General features: G+C 30.0%; 1 protein-coding gene across 1 annotated transcript; it reads left to right on the top strand.

Annotated features, from left to right (window-relative positions):
- Positions 1–3,327: 3,327 nt before the first annotated feature.
- Positions 3,328–3,807, top strand: LOC132949990 (E3 ubiquitin-protein ligase XIAP-like). The gene has a single exon (XM_061021154.1). It carries the CDS (start codon positions 3,328–3,330, stop codon positions 3,805–3,807), a length of 480 nt encoding a protein of 159 aa, XP_060877137.1.
- Positions 3,808–24,799: the final 20,992 nt, after the last annotated feature.

Below are 24,799 nucleotides of genomic sequence, written 5' to 3'. Positions count from 1 at the left end.
TGTTCCCACCTATATACGCTCATTGTAGCATGAGCCTGTATGGAAAATGGCTAATAATATGACAATTTATTAATGTTTAATTGATAAAGATGATACCATAGTACTACAGATGTAACGTTAATTATTGTCTATTTCGAGATTTTGGCAATAAACCGCATAAAGTATCTACTGAAGTATCTCTCTTTTCCGATATTATAACTTATACAATGATATATGACGGAGGTGATATGCCTGTGTGTATACACACGGTAAAATAAAAATATTATACAAGTGATAGGTATGACTGTTGTAAGTAGGTATGTGCTGATAAAATATAATATGCGTAGGTCACTTTAGTGATATGTATGTGCATACGCGTATGCGTTTTCTCATACGTAAGCGTGAAACAAAACATTTTACTCGAGACGGATGGGTTTTGTTGGTAGTGGCGGTGACTGGTAACGCATGTGTATTTCCCATACACATTTATGAATTAGAATATATATATATATATCGGTAGTGATATGTAAGTTGTTGTATTATTTAATAGCATCAGGTAGTGAGTTATGATTTATGAAGAATAAAATTATATTACCTTTCATAAAAATACTTACGCATCAAGTGTCGTTCATAGTATTTTACTTGTTTGGTATTGTAACGATTATCGTCATCGACATCGTACATTACTCCCTACGTTTAGCACGGCTAATATGCTGAGTGTTAGTAATGGCAAACGTGTATATATGTATGAAATATATATATTATGCTGACGCGATGTTTAGCTCACATCGTGTAAATAACCGACCAGGGTGCCTGGCGGTAGATAGTTATGATAAAGTCTACAGTGAGGTAGTCGATAGAGTCTATAATTGGCGGTTGATAGTTGGATGGTCAAGAATGAAGAGTCATAGTCGGCGGTCGATAGTGAAACTCGAGGACTGGCAACGACCAGCTCAACCCACATTTGGACATCGACACCCACGACATACCATGGCCACCATGGCCTCAACTTTCGATGTTGTAACTTGTAGTAGATAATAATAATACATTGATATTCAATAACAGATATACATATATATATATATTACGTTGAGTACTTTGCTTCACATAAGGTAACCCCGATCCCTAGTAATAATATCGCACACCGAGGTCGAGTCTTCGAGACCTCGTTAATATAAACAGAACGACACCTGAACGGGTAAGAGCCCAGGTGAAGAGGAGACAGTATGATTGGTATGAAACCCTACTATAAAATAACAAAATAATACGGAACAGCGTATACATTTGAACTAGCTTCAAAATTCGTAAGATTGTCAATGTATATTTTTTAAGTAAAAACGTTTATATAAAACCCATAATAAATAAGGGTTTATCGTTGCAGTATAGTAGACTTGAATACAAATATTTACAGTGATCTACGTTTATAAATTATGTCTGTTATTTCTATAAACAAATTAGGTACCTTATACAATGTTTATATTTTGTATATGTTATCCAGAGATTCTAAGAATTAATGTCGTACAATGAAAATGTTATATCACAGAATAGATGGAATAGATTTCATCTATTCTGTGGTTATATGGTGTGATATCTATTATGCAACCCTATACTTAAAAGTGAATATTTTGGAAATAATATAAGGCAAGTTTAGGTAATTATAATATATAGACTAGTGGATATGGTTAAAATGAAAAGTAAGGATGTATAAGCATATTTGTCTTTAATTCAAATATAATAAAATAAATGTTGTATTGTTTCTAACATGAAATGTACTGTATCAACGGTCAAGTCGAAATATGATAGTTTTATTTTTGCATTGAGTGGTCAAACTATACTCGAAGACGGCGTCTAAGACACTCAGAGTCGATATCCTTTATTCTCCTTAGTCAGTATACCTACTAGTTACATACATTTATAATATCGTGTGACATAAATATATAATTTTGTGTATGTTGTCGGGTAATCCTCTGAGTTGAATAAAATATATGTAGATCTACCTATTTTAATTGAGATATTTTTCTATATGCGTGTTTAAGCTTAGGTTCTATGCCAGTGACAAGTGTGCCGCGGTTAAATATGGGTTGGGATTAGGGTGCCGCGAGGGAAAAAGGTTGGGAAGCGCTGTAGTATGGTCACGTCTAAAGAAATTTAACTATCGAGATGATTATTAGACATAACAATTTTGTAGTAGTAGGTATAACCAATTGATGAGCGATATTGTACTTTTGAAAATACTTATTAGGGTGGATGTATTAGAGTGTTTAAATGCATCTATGTAAATTCGACTTAGTATTTTGTAAGTATGTCTTTTATGTGTGAGTGTGTCTACATGTAATAATGTATATTCTTTAACTAAGTATCTTATATTGATATGTAAGCTGTATAACAAGATTAGATGTGTGTGGTGGTGTATATAATATGAAAGTATCTTATTTATGTATGAATACTGCATATATGTACCATGTATAGGAATAAATGATCATATATATAATACAATATGTAAGTTTTATAGTATGTTTAGGTGTTTGTTATAATGAATGTAATAATACTTTTTAAAATATTTTGTTACACGGTAGAGCATACAGAAATGCCCCCTTAAACTGAAGAAATTTCCCTGTATTATACAAATATAGACTACTTGTGTATGTATATAATATGTAAGTATATAAATATGTATGAACTAGCCTATGTGTATATGAGTGAGGAATGTGTGAATGCAAATAAATATCTCTATATTTTTACGTGTATATTTTGTGTACAACGTTTGATTTAGCGATTAGTTTTTTCGTATGTAATTATATAATAAGAAAACTGTATACTATTTTTGTATGTATGTATGTATGTATGTATGTATGTATGTATGTATGTATGTATGTATGTATGTATGTATGTATGTACGTATGTATGTATGTAAGTATGTGTGTGTGGGGGGTATCCGACGTTATGTATAAAGACTGTAGAAATATTCGACCGCTAGTGCTCAGCGGCACCGGGACATAATACATTTTATAATTAACGCTAACAATATGTACATAGCGAGACATGTGTTGACAACGATAACGATACTAGCGGTGGTAATAATATGCCGCAAATCTGTCTACGACGGTCAAGACTGTTATCTGATAACTGGGGGGATAACAAAATATTGTATCACCGTTCAAATATTTTAATTTATATTATTATTATCTGCATATAACTTACAGTGCCCGCTAGCTTAAGCTATCACTGTATAACCGACAGTTGCTTACAGACGGTTACACTGGCTAGAAGTGTCTTATTCACGTTTAAACGTTAACAGCTAGAACATATTATTTACGATTTAATATATTTTCATACGTTTCATTTGCAATGAATCTATTAAAATGTACCACCGGTGCCCGATCACTAGTGCTTTTAGTACACGAGAACTCAGATCCAGAATATCCTCAGTATACAAGCTTTTTATCGAGACTGAAAACATTCGATTCGCACGCGCCTCGATCGCGTCAAGATAAATATTCGCTGGCTGAATGCGGATTCACTTACACCGGAACGGGCGACTTGGTTCAATGTCACTACTGTGGCTTATTGTTGGGTCAATGGGAGGAAAATGATGAAGTTTGGCAGCAACACGCCGTGCACAACCCTAAATGTGTATTTGTATTATTATATAAAGGCATGGAATTTATTGAAAATGTAAAAAATGAACTTAATAACAAGCGTAGTAATAATGACGGCCTTCGAGACTATAGATGTAAATCAGAACCGTATGATGTTGGTAATAATCGTGATAATAGTAATAGTCGAGCCCATTTATGTAAATCTGAATCGTACGATTTTGTCGGGTGATCTTTAGCACCACCCATGTTCATTATAACACAATAACCTATTTTATATATGTATATATGATATTTGTATTGAATAAACAACAAATTATATTAAACAATTAAATCGTGTTAATATTTTACTTGGTATCCTGCTTGTATGTATGTATGTATGACATACATTGTATGTATATTGTATATATGATAAAATTCGAAAAACCGCGTCCACCCGATTATCGGATAGATGGCGCCACCGTCGGTGATATACGGGTCGAGCGGACGTCGGCCGATGAGTCCGTCCGCGTCACGGACAGAGCGCGTCACGGAGGGGGCGGCCGCCGCGCGGTGAGCGTCTAATGGGCGGTTGGTGTGGTGATGTGTCGGGGTGAGGCGGGGGGTTATCCACCGCGATCAACGCTACCGAGATATGGGCGGGGTGGAGTGGTGATGATGTATGTTATGGTAGGAGGTGAGGCGGAGGGCTATTCACCGCGATCAACGTTACCGAGATATGGGCGGGGTGGGGTGGTGATGATGTATGTGTTGGTAGGTGGTGAGGCGGGGGGTTATCAAGCGCAGCCAACGTTGCCGAGATATGGGCGTGGTGGGGTGGTGATGATGTATGTGATGGTAGGAGGTGTTGCGGGGGGTTATCAGGCGCGGCCGCCGAGGTATTGGTAGGAGGTGAGGCGGGGGGTTATCAAGCGCGGCCAACGTTGCCGAGATATGGGCGGGGTGGGGGGTGATGATGTATGTGATGGTAGGAGGTGAGGCGGGGGGTTATCAAGCGCGGTCAACGTTGCCGAGGTACGGGCGGGGTGGAGTGGTGATGACGTATGTATTGGTAGGAGGTGAGGCGGGGGGTTATCAAGCGCGGTCAACGTTGCCGAGGTACGGGCGGGGTGGAGTGGCGATGACGTATGTATTGGTAGGAGGTGAGGCAGGGGGTTATCAAGCGCGGTCAACGTTGCCGAGGTACGGGCGGGGTGGAGTGGCGATGACGTATGTATTGGTAGGAGGTGAGGCAGGGGGTTATCAAGCGTGGCCAACGTTGTCGAGATATGGGCGGGGTGGGGTGGTGATGATGTATGTGATGGTAGGAGGTGTGGCGGGGGGTTATCAAGCGTGGCCAACGTTGGCGTGGTATGGTTTGGAGGTGAGGCGGGGGGTTATCAAGCGCGATCAAGCGCAGTATAGGCGGGGGGGGTGGTGAAGCGGGGGGTATCCGGAGTCGGCCTTTTCACCCTTCTAATAATAATTATATCTTGGTAGGCAATTCAATTTATCTTATCGCGTATTTCCGATAGCGATAGCTTAACTGTTATAATTTTATTGAACTAGAAAATGTACATGTTAAATTGTGATCGCGGGCCGCATATTATTATAGGGCGGGCCGTGGGTTGAAGACCCCTGCTCTAACGTATTAAAGTTATGCCAAGTTTGTCGTTTTTACTTAATATAATCAATTTATACAAAATCCTATTCTAACCTAACCGTACTAATATGCTGTTTGTACGTATGATTTAACTCTAAAGTATCAAAGTTATACCAAGTTTGTCGTTTTTACTTAATATAATCAATTTATACAAAATCCTATCCTAACCTAGCCGTACTAAAATCCGATGAATGAAATAAAAAACAAATTTAACCCTTTGTAAATATTAACCTATCTTCTTCCCAGAGGTCCAATCTACCCACAAACATTAATTTATGTATATCTAACTTTATAAATACACAGAATATAACTATACAGACTAAACTCTGGAACTACTTATCAGGTCTTCTTGTATATATTAGAAATGTCTTGATTTTTTTTTTTTAATCGAAAGAGCATTTCACGAAGAAGGTTTATATAAAAGAAAATTTTAGAAAAATCCATCTGTGTATAACATCTTATATATTGGTTGCTATTGGTTAATCGGGCATATTTGTTGATTTGTATTATTGTTTTTTGTCAATATACATATAACTATATAAGATCTGATAAGTAGTTCCAGAGTTTAGTCTGTATAGTTATAGTCTGTGCATTTATATAGTTAGTTCGTAGATTAGACCTCCTTGAAGAAGATAGGTTAATATTTACAAAGGGTTAAATTTGTTTTTTTTTTTCATTCATCGGATTTTAGTACGGCTAGGTTAGGATAGGATTTTGTATAAATTGATTATATTAAGTAAAAACGACACACTTGGTATAACTTTGATACTTTAGAGTTAAATCATACGTACAAACAGCACGGGGTCCACGATTATTAACCATTTGAATTCGTATCACAGGTGTTAAGCAAGTTTTGGAGCGAATTTGATGATATATTGTATTGAAATTAGAAACTTTTTTTTTTAACCGTTATAGGTTGTTTTAATCACTATTATATATAAATATAAATCCGCACAGTTACAGTAATAATATGAATTTAGAATAAATATAAAATTATAATTCAAAATAAACTTAATGTGTAATTTTGTAATATTATATGGAATTAGTGCGTTTTGAATATAATCAATGTACTAAATTTCCATTTTAACATGGCCGATAGTACGTAATGACGAACTTTGGATATAGTAAATTTTGAAAATAATCATGAAAATAGTTCAGTTTGAGATATTTCTATGGTCTGATTTTTAAAATACCATGGGCAATACAACACTTTGGACAAATTGTTAGATAGAACGTTTTGACAAATTTTCGGCAATGACAGTAGTGATGGTTTTAATCGATTCCCCACCATTTTTTTAATTTAATTTGATGTGTAACTCATTTTTCGATTTTTGGCAAAAACACCTTTTGGAATTGTCTTTTACCTCAATTGTCTTTTATACCAGCTGTGCGGTAACAGAAACATATTTATTCGTTTTAAACAAACAGTGTTAAATAAACATATTCTGCTACCAAGTCTTACATGTAAAAAATGAAGCATATGTGCGTTTTTGTTTTTTTAGGTCACAAACTTCAATCAGAGAATATTGCTTTTTACAAATACAAATACATAAAATATAAAAGAAGGATACAAATTTAACAAACCACTAAAAAAACTGAAACTGTTGAAATTCATACCAAACAATTTAAATTCCATTTCTACTTTTGAGTTGGTTTACATAAAAATTAGATAGTAAAATAATGTAAACTAATTATCTCTTCAGTCCCATAAAAACTAATATAGATATTTTTTAAATGTTGACTTCGGTTAAAAAATGAGTGTCCGAAATATTGAATGCTTGTAATAAAAATGTCAACAATTATTAAATAATTATCTATGATATAAAACTGCAATTGTATAATGCATTATCAAATTACTGTGAGGAACTGAGGACATATGACTATGATACAGAATTTAAAAATATAGATAAGTGTAAGTTTACGGAGAAGAGAATTTAAAATTTAAATATAATATAATTCAGCATGTTTTGCGAATTGTGAAGCAGACAATTTGTTTGATAATGTTGACGTATTGTAATCGAAATTTGAACGAAAGGTTTTTATACTTTTTATATCATAATATACAATATTGTCTATTGATAAAGTAGGTACTTAACAAATTGATACACTATTGGTAATTATAATTAAGCATGCAATACAAAATATTAGTTGATAGTAAATTACTACTTGGTTAGGTATATACAGACATTTTTTAATGTTGGAAAATAATTTTGTACTAATTATTTTCAAAACAAAAATAGGTAAACAATATCCATTTAATAGAGTATTATCATATTTTAATGTTCCAAGTATAATAACTTAGAAACTTTTCGTTCAAATTTTGACTACAGTTAATATTTTCAATAAAATCATTCTCATTCAGAAAACTAAAGTTAGATAAATGATACTCTTTATATTGAATAATATAAGTATTTTAAAATATCGTCTTTAACTTTACTTAAAAATTCCAACAGTCAGAATTTGAGTGTATGCATAATTTTAACATAAAAATAGGACGAGCTTCCTTTAATAATCAACAAATACTGTAGTATAATATCCTTTGTTATTATAATATAATGATTGTCGTTATTGGAAAATTTAAAAATGCCTAACAATATTATAGCAGATTATAGAGAATTAATTATAACTAAAAATATTAGTTGAAAATATTTATTAAAAAATATCATGAACCGTATTAAATTATCACTCCTACATTGTTTTAGGTATATTTATTAAGCCACCAAGGAAATTAATTGTAATTATTATATTAGCCATTTTGCCAACATGCATTTTTCATACAAAAACAAAATAACTGGATTCAAATATAATAATAATAATAATCTGTTTCGTGAGCGTATAAGTATAGTAAAGTTGTAACGTCTGAGACTGGGCAAGCACATTTGACATTTTTTACAGTCATACAATCAATTATTGATTCATTGGTATAGTTTTAAGTTATACCCTGGACTCAATTATTATGTACTGGTCATATTCTGATATTGCTTGTAGAAATAATACATATGAAGCCTTTTAAAACGTTATGAACAGTGCGCTCAAATTAGAAAAATTATAGAAAGGGGACTCCTAGGCTTAAAAAACATTAGCGTACCTTACAATGATTAATCTCAGCCAACACAACAAGAAAAAATCAACCATTAATTGTAATAGGCAGCGATACGAAGATTAACGGACTATAAAATTCACAGACTTCTTTACTCCTATATTGAAATCTGTGATATAAATTATCAATTATCACAAAAAAAAGAACATTAAAGGTAATTTTAATTTTTAATATTTTGTTCTTGAATTGGAACAACTTCACGAAATAAAAATTATAACATTTAAGTATAATTTAAATAAAATAAAATGTGCCGTTCCCCTGTTCTAATGAAAATAATCAAAAAGGGTGCTCTCAAATAATTGAAGGGGAGCTTCTTCCCCCTACGTCTCCCACCACCCCCAATTTGGAGGACTGTCTTATGAAAATAAAAATGATACGTCGTGCTAAGCAGACAGTTACACATATGTATACCGTTACTTAAATAATATTGTGCTTATAATATTATTGTAGTTATGTTGTATACATATTTTGCCTAATGATTGCGCATTTCAAAACCAACATTACAATAATAGTATATTATTCTTAAGTATATAGAATGGTAATTGTGAGTCCATTGTTTCGAATTAAATGTTATAACAAGTGTATATCTACACTATCTAATACGAGTAATACCTATACATTATATTCTAAAACGTTGATAATCATTGCGTTCGAAAAGAACAAATTTAAAACGAGTGAATTTGTTTTATAATTTCTGTGTTTGTAAACGTTTCCACTATTTTATTAAACTGCTTTGAAATAACACAGGAACAGCAACAGATTTTAAAGTTAATTATGCTCTGCAAAGTTTTGTTAAATTCTATGAACTTTAATTTTTCTAGACCACAATGAAATAAATAAAATCTATTTTTTTATTATTCTCTAAAGAATAAAACTACTAAAAAATTGAAAAGAATAACTCACAAACTTTACGCTGCTGTCACACACATACAGGGTGATTCATTTAACGTATCCATTAACTGATTTAAATCCATTGAAATAAATTATTTTCAACGCCAAAGAGACAAAATTAGAAACTGGCAATACTGATAAGCATTACAATTATAAGAGATTTGTTGCAAATTAATGTATTTGTTTATTAACTGATCATAAAGTAACTATAATAGTTAATAGGTAGGTACATATAGTAATATGGTAATATTCTGTATCTATACTACCTACTAATAAAAATAGGCCAGTTGGATAATGTTCTGATAGAACGTTTTTAGTAAAAACAGATGAATATTATTTAAATACAAAGTATCTAGATAATAAATAATAATTTTTACCTAAGACTGTTGGTGGATTCAGAGAAGATAACTAAAAGTTAAGTTGGAAGGCGTACTACAACCAGAGACTGTGATAAACCTAATGCTGAATAACAACGAGAACTAAGATGCTGTCAAGGACTTTGTGAAAAGAGTTCAATCATTGGAAGAGGGTTGAAGCAGAACGAACGCATCGACAAGCCAACAGATTTCTGATCATACTTGACTATCACACCATACACAATTAATTCAGTAATATTAAATAATACTTCGTTTCTTTTACAATATGGTGTTAAACGAAACTTAATGGAAGATATACCAGTTTTTATCAACAAAGATAACTTTGTAATGTTTCCACACGTTTTAACTTGACGTTTCCAGTACATATTAGTTTTTATAGATTTGTATTATTCAATTTTTTAATTTTATTCGAGGGCCAAATAAAATTCCTAAGAAGTTTGTCTAAGTCCGACCTCTGGTCAAGGCCATATTGTTATTTGCGTAATATCGTATTGGAGTGCTACAATCTGTCTCGGTGAAAATTCTTCAACGGGCCAAATATTAAGTCAACATATTTTGTTTACACCCTATATTGTGATCTAAGGCAAATAAATGGCACAATATACATTTTGTCGCAACTAGAACCAGCTGCGTTGAAAACATAGTACAATATCAACAGTAGGTAGCTACAAAAACTGAATAAACGAAAATTCTTACAAAAATCGGTGGTTCTCGTTCTAATTATTGTCTATCACTAAAAGTCGTAAGAAGTATACCTACTGTGAAAAACCTGTAAGTTTTCTCAAAGAATGGCTTCGACGTTATTTAAGTCTAATATCATACTTATTATAGTACTATGCATCGGAATGATTTTGTTCCATAATTCACAAGGTAAAGATAATATAGTAGAGTAGCGATAACTCGAAAAACTTCACAAATTGATTTTGTTTTACTCCCCTCGAGGTTAGATTAGATCATATTTGAGTTAGGTATCTTAAATAATACAAATTATCCCGACCAATTTTTCATCTTGTTTCGGCTTCGAGTTATCGAGACTTAACTGTGTTATAATTTTTTTAATTTTAAAGTAGTTATATATTATAATATATTACTCATTCATATTAATTAGTTAATTGTATGACGTTTATAAGATAAAAAAAAATACAGTAGACGCTTCATATACCTAGTGTTTACTAGGTGTACAAAAACAATCGTTGGTGATCTGAACAACCTAGAATAGGGAAACAATATTAGCTAACTGCTAATATACCTATTATAAATAAAATATATTATATGTTGATTTTTAAATAAATATTGAATTATTATTATTTTATTATCCAATTGAATCTGTCAAAGTATATTAAAATATAGGTACCTATAATTAATATGTGTATATTGTTGAATACTACTTGAAAAGATTAACTGATTAAAAAAGTTCCTACTTACCTCATCCAACTGTTAAAATGGTAAAAATTAAGTCTAGACAAATAAACATTCACAAGCTGAAATTGCTTATCAGCCAATAATGCATGTGTATTTAAACTTTATACTGTTTGTATTTGAGAGAAACTAACCTAAACATAAAATTGTGTTTTTAGTGAATGGAAATTATGATGATTCTAGTGAAGAAGTGGTTATAAAGAAACCAAGTTTCTTCGATAAGTTATTCAAAGTACTTTGTTGTTATGGTTGCAGAAGTAATGGTAATACATTTTTGATAATCAGTGTAAGGTACTAATTTTTGAAATTTTTCTCAGTGATTTACTTTTAATTTAGCAAAAGATTTAAGAATTTTATCTTATTGCCAAATGCCCAGGCATTTTACGGCATTATCAAATAATTATTATTGTTAAATTTTGAATATTATCGTTAATTTTGTTTTTAGATAATACAATTTGAACATTAATTTTTTCCATAATATTTATCTAGTTTTAATACTTTTTTAAGTGCCAGGCCAGGTAGATAACGTTCGTCTAAATTCTTTTATATTTCGTATTATTATTATTATTTATTATTTTAGTTCTTATTATAATCATTTTTCCGTAATAAAAACCTTTCATTTTAAATTCAAGGCTTTTGAACGTTATAATGATGTTATACATGACAAAAATGGTTGACATTTTAAAACACAATTAAAATATAAAATAAATAAAGAAAAAAAATACCATAACATTCACCTAACATTAACAAAATATAAGGAATATAATTAAACAATCCATTACGCAAAATGAAATAAATACGATGTCATTAAATTAAAATTAAAAATGATCACAATATTATGATAATACAATTAAAAATATTTTTTAAATCTGTACCATAAAAATACAATTTGTTCTGGTTTCGTGGGAATATTTTTCCCAGCGATTTTATTTTAGCATAAGATTTAAAAATTACATCCCATTGCCAAATGCCAAGTCGTTATACGACATTACAAATTTATTATTATTGTTACATTTTAGATTCTGAGCAGAGCGATAAAATGTATTGGTTTTACAATATTGTGTTTTTTTAAATTTTTTTATTTAAAATGTTTGTATTCGTCGTTACCTTTAAGGACAGTAAAAATTCTTAAACATTCTTCAACAGCATCTTTTTTGATAGAAAAATAAATCAAGTTGATACTTTGATTGGTCAAAAGTAATAAAATTCCATTAGTTTTCAAAAGCACCGGTAAAAACTTAAAAAAAAAAAAAACGGGAACTTTTACGCAAAATCAGTTTTGGTTTTTGGTGTAACTCTAAAACAAATTGCAGTACATACATGAAATTTTCAATGAATTTTAATATTAGCATTTTTTCTACATCAATAAATGTTAGAAGATTTTCAGTTTCTAATGTTTTTAGTTTATTTTCTATAAATATCAAAACAAATTTATTCAGTGTGTCAAAAAGTTGGTACATTTATTTAAGACTCCTAATATATTGATACGGTGGCAGTTGAAAAATATTACAAATACATACCTAGTTACAATATTTTTTTTTTAAGCATTTCAAGTTTAAATTTAGAATTTTGAAAAAAATCATGAAAACGTGCAAATTATTTGAGTTAGAAATTCATGAAAATTTTATTTTTACATCTATGATTTGAATATTGTATACAAGATTTCTTAATTCCTTAACAAATAAATGTAGATACTTGAAATTTACACCATATGTTCATTTAATCAATATACTTGATAACATTTTCAAAATATTTTGCATCTTTTTGAGATATTTACGGACATTTGAATTTTAAATTTTTTTAGTTTTTCTTTCTATAAATGTTATTTTCGGGTAGCACTACTGAGTGCCCTTCCAATATCTGTTGGTCTCGCTAGCTATATTATCTTTAATCAAAATTATTTATTGTACCAAATGTGTATAGATTGTAATTATATGTATTTTTAATAAAAAAAATGTTATTTTAATATACATTTTATTTATGAGGTGTAAAAGCGTAAATATTGAGAACAAAGCTTTTGATATATTCTTACAATTGCAGTTGAAAGATATTAAAAACAAATATGCACAATTTTTTTGTATAAGCATTTCAACTTCAATTTTTGACAACATTTATCAAATTTATAATTTAAAATGATTTTTTAGTTAAAAATGTATAAAATGTTCAACTAATGTAGCTAAGTATCCGATCTTTTAAAAGAAGGTAGCTACCACGTAAGTAGGTTCTTCCGTAACCAAAAATATAAAAATGTAAAGACATTTTTTTTAATAGTTATTTTATGTTCGAATTTGGACGAAAATAAATATTAAATAGGTAACCAAGAATAACAATTTTAGTTATTTTGTTGTAATTTAAAAATATTATTCGTGGGTACTTGAAATTTCTCAAGTATATTATTATTTACAAATATTGAAATATGATAATATGCAAATAATATTAATTCAAGTTTGAAGTTACCACCGGCTGCTCTATTAATAATAAAAATAAATATAATATAAAATATCCTAAACTTACAAACCATCTCCGCTCAGAATCGTATACAATGATATTATATCATTGAATTCAAATTTAATACCATCCGTTAAAGTAACCCACTTGTAACCTACTGTACAGCTGAACGACATCCCCTTACATTTTTAGTATTATTGTTAATTTTGTTTTAGAAAATAGAAATTTAACATTACCACCTTATCCCGTGACCCTCGTCATAATTATGACGTCAAAATATCAAAATATCTTTTTTTGAGAGCATGTCATACTGCTCGGTTATGGCCACATGTATCTATTTGTTTTCTTTACCTACCATTATGTAACACCTGTTATTCAAAAAATTAACCATTACATAGAATGATGAGTAAAGCAAATAATGATCCACCAACTCGACTAGTTTAATTATTTTGTACGTGTTGTTATATTAAACGCTTATTAATACAAGAAGAAGTTAAAAGGATGTAGTAATAAGAAATGTTAGTAGGTATGTAAAAACTAGGTTAAGAAAACAATTCGATGTTAAACATTAAACATATTACAGGTAACTAGGTTAAGACAACAATAATGCAATACAATAACAATTAAGTATAATCGATATTTTTCGATAGTTTTCGATTTTAAGTTTAAGATATAAGGAACATGTAAAAACAGAAAAGGGGGAAGAGTGTGGTGATCGAGTGAATCGATTACCACTGGGCATCCGAGTATAATAAAGTGCTTATATTACTGTTCGTTTGTTTTTTGTGTACGTCCGTGATCTGCGTATACGACAGTGTTATGTAATTATATGTATTCTATTTTTTATGTATTTACCTACTGCCTTATATTGATTTGGGACTTGGGTACCTATATCCCGTGTTGTAATAAAAACAAAATAAAATAAAATAAAATAAATAAAAATACAAAATTAAACTGATGTTCTGATCGGATAATTTTTATATGAAAAAAAAAATATAAAATAAGAAGGATTTTTCTTAACGAAAAATGTTCTATAAAATGCATTAGTAAGACAGAGACAAAACGTCCGGGTATCTATTATAGCCTATTAATAGGTAACGTCCGTTTTATTTAAACATCCAATACTTTTTAATTATATATCTACAATGATAATCGCAAAATGTCTATATAGTTTTAGTTCCAAATAACGATTTCGCAAAACTTGTTCAATATTTTAATTATAATTAACAGTAAACACTGCAAGAGTTGTGCAACGTTTTAATTTTAATAAATAATAATAACGTAATAAAAACATTTTTTTTCAGGTGGCTCTGAGGTAATTAAGTTCTACTATGTTTTATTATATTTATTTATTATTATACACACATTATTTTATTTATTATTATAATTGTTTTTCCAAAATATTAAATTTATTGGTAATTATTTTCATCTATAGATTCGATATATATTTTACAGAGTTTTCACATTTTCGGTTCAGGAGGTGGATGTGGAGCTGGATGGTACTAAATTCAACTTCATTAATTTAGTTTATAGACAATTTAAATTTAACATTACGTCATTATCCCCTGCTTTCGTAACCACATCATATAAGAATATGATATCTAAATTGGTCATTAAACTTTTATTAAGAGCACGTAAAACTGCTCGTATTTTTCCTGTCTTACCAATAGGTAAGTACCTACTAACTGAAACGGTGTACACTACAGGTACGCTTCTAAATGACTAAACGCTGTATTGTTAGTCAATTATAAAGGTTGATTATTTCTATTCATACAATTTATTTATCTACAAAGTATGGGTAGTGGGGTGCTGATCGTTCAACGATACCATTGGGTGGCTTGACGAACGATGGTCCCGCAGAGTTTTACTTACAATATGAAGGGAATAAATTATGCTGGCTTAACAGAGTTCGGTGTGTAACGTTCAGCCCTGTGAGAACCGCTTAAACAAGTGATGTCTGCTCCAGGATTTAGCTAGGATAGCCTGAGCAGGCGTGCTTGAGAGGACTTTATTTATTGGTTCCCCCGAAAACAGTAATTTGACTGCTTCCCACGTGAGTGCTCGATGGGTTCAGCCTGCCGGCTGGGAAATAGGAGGTCGCGTTGAGCTTCGCTGTTCTTATTTTCGGACGTGGAATCGTGGTCGAATATCCTATACGTGACATGTCAGGTGTCTAAAATAAGACGAGATACAATAGTCGATAATCGTTAAGTCTTGGTCCACCATCAGTCGTGCCGGATAGGCACTCGCTAAACGTCATCCGATGCAGTCACAATCGCGGTCGCTGTTCGTCCAAAGTTTGTCTAGGCAGCTGGTATTCGGTCGTCGGTCATTGATCTGGTCTCGTGGCTAGTGGTCGCTCGTTAGGGGTATGTTGGCCGGGGTTTTGAGTACCAGTCCACGGTTTAATTTGAGTATGGAATTGTCTTTTAGGTTTAATGTTCTTGAAAATTTGTCCCATTCTTGATTTCGGTGGTTTATTTACTTATTTATATATTTTAAACGGGCGAACCCAGTTACAATTATTATATACATACGTTAAGGATTTAAATAGTATAATAATATTTTGTATTACCTTACTGTTAATCTTAAATATAATACGACAGTACAGATAATAATATAATTGGTAAATTGACAGGTTTAAGTATAATATGTGTGTTGTGAGTATGTGACGATTATGATTGAAATAATTTATTGAAAGAAAATAAGGAGGTTTCTTTCATAGGTATGTGCTTTGTTCGTTGTTCACTTTTTGTATATTGGGTCTTGAGTTCTTTGCCAGAGTTTACGTAGTATTCTTTTGGTTTCAATTTCAAGGAAGATATCTTGTGGGAGATCAGGGCGTTTTTGGGGTTTACTGGTGAATGTGTAATTTTTTATTGTCATGAGATTGATATTTGTTTGATCGGCTATTTCGCTTTCGATGTCGTTGACGCTGTTGCAATGATTACAAAGAACGGGTATCGCCTACTTGCGCCAAAATGAAAAAAGTATGTTTTTTGAGACAGCCTATTTGCGTCAAATTTACCTGTTTATAAATATTTTACATTGATAACTTGGTTTAATTCATATATTTTAAAGACACGAATTTTACAGCATAATAACAATTAATAAGTAATCAATTTAAATTTTAAATTTAATATTTTAATAGTAATAATACACTTTTATTTTGAATCATAGTCAATAATATTTTTAAATGATATGCTATTGGTAATAATAGTTATAATAATAGTTACACATTTGTTATAAATTATAATAAAATAATTTTTTTTTTTGTCACACATTTTGTTTCAAATAATAATCATTTATACATTTTTTTTTCAAATCATAGTCAATATTAATATCAATAATACACATAGCACAATATAGGTAGTAAATATAGACAATACATAGCCAATATATACTTTTGACTACAACCATTTGTTTCCCTCTTTTGCTTGTCGTAAATTCCATTTTTCTTAATTAAACTTAACAAAATACGGACTACAATATTTCTTAGGTGTGTAATGTAGATTAACGTTATGAATGTTTGGAATGTCTGATAAAATCACACTGCGATCGTTCTTATATTCGATGATTTGACGAATAACGGAGGTACCTACATCGTACATAATATAGTACTGATATAAAACTTGTTTTCAGTCTGCCTGCACAATAATATGTATATTATACAAACATTTTAAATCTATAAGCTTATAAAAATAACTTTATTATGAGTTACAATTTACAAGATAATTAGTGTTACAACGTACCTACGCCGTGTCTTTAAAAATTAAAATATAATAATTAAACCAAATCGTTAATGTAAAATGTTTAGACACGTAAATTTGGCGCAAATAGACTGTCGCGAAAAACATCCTTTTTTATTTTGGCGCAAACGGGTAATTCCCCAAAGAACAGTTCTGTCTTTGGAGAGTTCTTGGTAGAATTTATTCCAATCGGTTTTTGTCGATGATGTTGGTGGTAGATTTGATACTGGAGTTGCGTTGATTTCTAATATTATAGATTTATGTTTTGAGAATTGATCGTTGATGTTAGTCATGGGTTAGATAATATTTGGGAGGTTTACCAAAGCTATGTCTAAGCTATCTGGCCTGTGTTTGGGGTTTCCCGAAAAGTGGGTGAGTGACTCCAAAGCACAAAGTACGTATGTGTTTTATGGATTCCATATAAAGTGATGCCTGAAGTGTTATGACAGAGCCAGTTGATATTTGTTGCGTTTATGTCACCGGCGATTATGAATAGAGGCTGGTGGTTGGTTAGTTAATAAATCGAGATCGCTGATCGCAAGACTTTTATTTGGGATTTTTGTATACGGAAGATATATGAGTCATGGTATTTCCTATTTTTATATTAACTGTTGTGGAGTCTACAAGGGTGTTAAGTTTGACTTTTGGAAGGGGTATTTTTCGATTAATCAGAATAACTGTGCCTCCAGATGACTTTCAAGTGAGGAGCGATCTGATCTATATGTGAAGTAGTTGGGAAGTATTAATTATTGATTAGGTTGGAGGTGAGTTTAAGTAACGTCCGTTTTATTTTAAATATTTAATACTTTTTAATTATACATCTTCAACGATAAACGCAAAATGTCTATACAACGTTTTAGTTATAATTTATAAATGACGATAAACATAAAAGTTGTGTTGTACGTTTTGATTCTAAAAAACATAAAATACATTTTTTCAGTGGTACGAGTTGTGGAAGTGGGGGTGGTTGTGGTGCTGGCTAACTTCAGTTGCTAACGACTAAATGAAAAACATCATACAAGTATACCTATTATAAAGTTGAAAACATTTTTCTCATTCTATATTATATTTTTTTGTTTAATATAATACATTATTTTATTTATTATTATACTTATTTTCCAAAATACTAATCTATAGATTCGAAATAGAATCCATAAATTACTACAGTTCTACATTATTTAGTAATAGTAACTTTACAAAAATAATAGCATATTTTTTTTTCGTATGTTATATCAATGATATAACAATACTGTTAATTTAACTTAAACATTATTATTGAAATATATTATTTATTTTACTATATATAAATATATCAATGTTTTAGGTGTAATTACTAATTAAATAATCCATCGTTTTGTTAATTTATATATTTTTATTTGTTCAAAAAATAAAATATTTTATTGAAACTTCAAAATACCTATGTTAATTACTTATATCTACACCTTTCCCATTATCATTTGTAACCTACGTTCCGTACGTACATCCACAATTGATGAGGTAGGAATTCCCATCACGGGTATTGGCTAATCAGTACGTCGAGTAACCAATGTTTTACACAAAACTACCAAGCATCCACTTATTTTTAAACTTTATTGATCACCCTCCCAAATCTGTCCAGTGTTGCTTTTTACTATATATATCTCAAGGAACAACAACCATCCAGTGCCTAAGGTAAACTAAATATGTATAGTAAAAATAAACATAATTTTGTAAATGAGAATAGAGATCCTAGTACGAGAACTTTTCCTGATTAATATTTAAGGGGGCTGCAGCTGATGAAAATAAAGTGACTTTTAGACCAATATGCTAGACAAAACTGGAAGAATTTGGTTTGACAGATTTTAATTTTGAAAATGGATTATGATTGATCAACAAGTTTACTAGGGAATGATCGAGGCGATTTTGAATATTTTTTTTTCAGATGTGATATCCAAGAATAAAAATATCGAAAAATATAATATTTTTGTATTTATATTATTCATTATGATACTAACAATAATTGGAATATTCAAAACCACCTCATTCATTCCCTAGTAAACTTGTTGATCAATCATAATCCGTTTTCGAAATTAAAATCTGCCAAACCAAAATCTTCCAGTTTTGTCTAGCTTATTGGTCTAAAAGTCACTTTATTTTCATCGGCTGCAGCCCCCTTAAATGTTAATCGGGAAAAGTTCTCGTACTGGGATCTCTATTCTCATTTTCAAAATTATGTTTATTTTTACTATACATATTTAGTAGTCAAGTAGACAAAAATACGAAAGAGGAAGAGATTTGTGTTTACATACTAAAAGGCATAAGGGAACCTATATTACACGCAATTTCGCTTCATGATAACTTTCCCAATTTCATCCCCCTCCCCCCAACTTTTAATAATTTAGCTTGAATATTTTGAAACTTCGGAATTTTCAAACGTTGATTATTCGGGATTTATTCGGAATTTAAAGCAGAAATCTTAAAATGTGGACTGACTGATCTCAAAAAGACATTCTAACAAATTCAGATCAGTTCTCTGAAATATTATCGCATTATTAGATCGATCGGTAGGATGGAACAAAACAAAGCGGTAAGTTGGAGGGACAGTCCACGATTGATAGGTTATAAATATCTTGCGTATATTGAGAATATAATTATTGGTAATAAATCACTACATACGTATATTATGCATTCATAATTATTATAATTAATAAAATATATAAGTAATAAGTATATATAAGTACATGTAAAGTGGAAATCCTCATAAGTGCGGGTGTCGCGCATATCACGTGACTATTCCCTGTACAACCAGACACTGAAATCTATGCCACGGTCCTTACAAAACATACACTTTTGGTTAGGTTATATACATGTTATAACCTCCTTGCATGACGCGTAAACATTTTTATTTCATGGAATTGTTTTTGTAGAATAATCTGATTGTTGCATATATCCCTGCATAGTCCATTACCTTTGCCGTAATTACATTTTTTTTTGTGCGTCGCGTTTGGTATAGATTAGGTAATAGAAAGCGGTATAACGTGATAACTTGAAACAGCCTAATTAGGTCTGCATTTTATGCATTTATAATTATTATAATTTATAAATTATAACAGTTTGGTGACTTTAACATCAATTTTAATGATAAGAAATCAGAAACTTTTAAAACTTTCCTTATGGTTACATTAAATATTTACACTTGATAAACAATCCAGCAAAATCTACAACGAGAGATGATGCCACTATCGATGCAGTATTTTCAAGATATTTGGAAAAAATTACATCACTAACATACGTATCATATTTCAGTTATCACAGGCCTGTAATTTCTATTATTGAATATGATTCATATAATAGTAATTAAATAGTAATAATAATCATTTTTATTTTTATTCATTTTTCACATTTATTTATTGATATTTACTTTTTTTTTAATAGTTCCGCTAAAATGTATTTGTAATCTATAATATTGGTTGGTAAAGAAACTTCGTTTCTACCGGCTGTCCCATGACACCACTAACTTTTTTATATTATAGACGATATTGTTTATTGAAAAGGTAGGTACTTTATAAATGGATACGATATTGGTAATTATAATTAATTATGCAATATACACTATTAGTTGATAGTAAATCACTACTTGGTCAGGTAGTATACTCAGACATTTTTTTTAATACTACTAAATAATTTTGAACTAATAATTTTCAAAATAAAAGTAGGTAAATAATATCCATTTAATAAAGTATTATCATTTATTGTTCAAAGTATAATAACTTAGAAACTCTTCGTTCAAATTATGACTAAAATAATACGTCAACATTTTCACTAAAATAATTCTCATTTAAAAAACTACAGTTAGACCACCACAGGATGCTCCTTAAATTGAATAATATAAGTATTTGAGAATATCGTCTTTAACTTTAAAATTCAAACAATCAGAATTTGAGACTTGATTATTTAATACAAAAACTAAACAACTAGATTCAAATTTAATAATGATGATATGTTTTGTGAGTGAATACGTATAATAACGTAGTAACGTCTGAGACTTGCCAAAAACATTTGACATTTTTATAGTCATGCAGTTGATTGTTGATTCATTGGTATTATAGTTTTACGTTAGAAGAGGTGCTCTCAAATAATTGAAGAAAGGGGTAACTTCTTCCCCCTGCGCCCACCCCCCTATTCGAGCACTGAATAATGAAAATAAAAATGATGCGTCGTGTTAAGCAGGCAGTTACACATATACCGTTATTTGCATAATATATAGTGCTTATAATATTACTATAGTTATGTGTGTACGTATTTTGCCTAATGATTGCGCATTGCAAAACCAACATTACAATAATACATGCATAATAACCAGGCCTTGAAACCATTATGATTTTTCGGTTCCGGTTCCTTAAATATTACAGAATTAGGGTTTCATTAACTAGCAGTATTTTAAGGATTATTTTTTAACCATTACATTAAGACTATTTTTACGATATTGAATTTTCATCAATCAATTTTTGATAATTTGTTGTAATTTAAAAACAAATGAACCTAGATACTTGATATTTTTACTAAATGTTAAAACGCCATTATTCATAATATTTTCAAACAATTTTGAAACTTTTTCAGCAATTAAAAGCCATAAGAAATTTTATATTGTAATGATATGCTCACACACCATTATAATAAATAAACTAAAATCTTACAGAATAATAAATAACGGCCAGACTGTCGTTCGTAGAAATTGGTCATCCTCAATAAAACTATTGTCACCGACAAGAAGGTCTTTGCCGGCGAAGAGAAATCTAGGTCGGGGAAATACAAAAACCTTTGATAAAAACCGCCTACTACTCTTTGGTCGGCATATCCGTGTCGTCCCTTAAACCAGTGCATGAGCATTAACCACCAGAGTAACAACCCATCAAGTCTCAAAAAACCGATTTCGACGAGCGACAACTGGACTCCTTATGCGAGCAATAATCAGTGCGTTCTTTAATTCAATTTGTGTATTTGAAGTATTACTTTGTTTCATCTAAAATCTAAAACTCTTACAATATTATCTACAAACAACTGCGAATCAGGTAAGACATATAATATAATATTTTATATTGATTGCAGTTAATACATTATATGTGTTTTTTTCCATAAAATTACATTTTACGGTGTATTTGATCTAATTCTCGAATACACGATCTCGAGAGCCCTCCGAATACCAGCTGGAGGAAGGTAATAGCGTAATTTTACTATTTTAACATCTGATTTTAATATAACTATCGACGGGCAACGTTTTTATATTTATCTTGTTTCTACATTATTACAATATTTAGTTCAAAAATTCATAAAAGTTTTTCATACCTAAGATTAAAAATGTTAATAAAAGATTTAGCATATGTTTTTCTACCTATAACAAACAAAAAAAAGTGTACTTAAGCAGAACTTTATTTTTTATGAGCTTTGAACTTATAATTTTTACTACATTTGATATTCAGCTGTAAATTATTGGTCGATTTTTATATTTTGTTGTATTTTCAAAATGAATAACCGTAGACTCATTAAATGTTTATATTAGCATTTATATTAGCATTTTCCACACACGGTGAAATTTTCAAAATATTTCGAAGCTTTATGGGCTAGGTATTTAAAGTCATGATAATTTTTTCAAATTTTGTAAACTATTTTTTAGTTAGAAATGTATAAAAGTTTATCTTTTCATAGCTAAGATCCATTACATAGAAATACTCAGCAACTACTGTACAGCAGAGCAGAACCCACTTGACAACCTTTTTTAATTTGAATTCCACCACACAATTTATTGATGGTAGTTTTGATTTTCGATGACGATCACACAATACAATCAATTCAGTAATATTTTGACATATTATTTCGTTTTGTACAATTATGACGTTAAACAAAATTTATTAGTTTGTGCAGGTTTGTATTATTTAATTTTAAAATTTTATTCGCGAATCAAATAAGATTCCTATGAAGGATGCCGGTGTCTCACCCCTGGTCTAGGCCATAGTGTTATTATAAATAAATGGCACAAAATGTATTTTGTCACGACTAGAACCAGCTGCGTTGAAAACATGGTAGAAATAACATCAACAGTAGGTAGGTACAAAAACTGAATAAACAAAAGGCCTTATCAAAATCTGTAGTCCTTACACTTTTAAAATTTTTGTTTGTCACTAAAAGTTGTGACGTTATATTGTGAAAAAACCGTAAGCCTTCTCAAAAAATGTCTTCAACGTTATTTAAGTCTAATGTCATACTTTTAGTACTATTTATCGGAATGATTTTGTTCAATAATTCGTCACAAATGAAAGGTAAAGATAACTCGAAAAACTTCACAAATTAAAGTGCAGTGCAAACCTACAAAGCATGTGTATTAATTAAACTGTATATTTGTTTGTATTTGAAAGAAATTTACCTAACTCAAAATTTTGTTTTTAGAACAAGGAGTTTTATCAAAAATTAAAACTAAGATGCCTTCTTTGTCTTGTTTGAGTGGTTCAAGTAATACATTTTAGATAATCAGTGTTACTAATTTTTGAAATAATATTATCTAGTTTTAATAAATACAAAACATAATGGCCCAACTAAACCTTAACAAAATATAAGAAATATCGTAACGCAAAATAAAATAAATAGAGTATTATTAAATTTAAATTAAAATTAAAAACTATCACAAAATTATGTAATTGAAATTATTTTTTAAATCTGTACCATATAAAAATAGAATTTATTCTTTCCATTTATTACGGTATCGTGGAAATATTTTTGCCTGTCATTTACTTTTATTTTAGCAAAAGATTTAAGATTTATATCCCATTGCCAAATGTCAGGTCGTTATACAGCATTACCAATTAATTATTATTATTACATTTTTAATATTATCGTTAATTTTGTTTTTAGATAATAGAAATTCGACATTAATTTTCGCCTTAATATTAATCTAGTTTTAATACATTTTTAGCGGAAAGCAAACCAAAAGGTAGATAAAGTTCATCTAGATTATTTTATATTTCTTTATTTATAATTATATAATATTATTTTAGTTCTTATTATAATCATTTTTTTTGAAATATAAACCTGTAATTTTAAATTTAAGGCTTTCGAACATTATAATAATATTATACGTCGTGACAAAAATTCTAGGCATTTTTATACGTAATTAAAACAGAAATCGATTAATGAAAAAACTAAAAGACCGTGACACAAAACATAATGGCCTAATCTTAACAAAATATGCGGAGTATCATTAAACAAATCATTGCACAAATGAAATAAATAGAATACCATTAAATTAAAATTAATAACGATCATAAAATTATATAATTGAAATAATTTTTTTGAATCTTTACCATATAAAAATAGAATTTTTTCTGTACATTGATTATGGTATCGTGGAACTATTTTTCCCTGTCGTTTAACTACATTTATTATAGCAAAAGAAATATTTTTTCCTGTCATTTACTTTTATTTTATCAAAAGATTTAAGATTTATATCCCATTGCCAAATGTCAGGTCGTTACCAATTAATCATTATTGTTACAATTTTAATATTATCATTAATTTTGTTTTTAGATGATAGAAATTTAACATTAATTTTGCCAAAATATTGATCT

This window comes from Metopolophium dirhodum, chromosome 8 (genome assembly GCF_019925205.1).
Source record: "Metopolophium dirhodum isolate CAU chromosome 8, ASM1992520v1, whole genome shotgun sequence".
Lineage (NCBI taxonomy): Eukaryota > Metazoa > Arthropoda > Insecta > Hemiptera > Aphididae > Metopolophium > Metopolophium dirhodum.
This window is presented reverse-complemented; position numbering and strand designations above follow the sequence as displayed.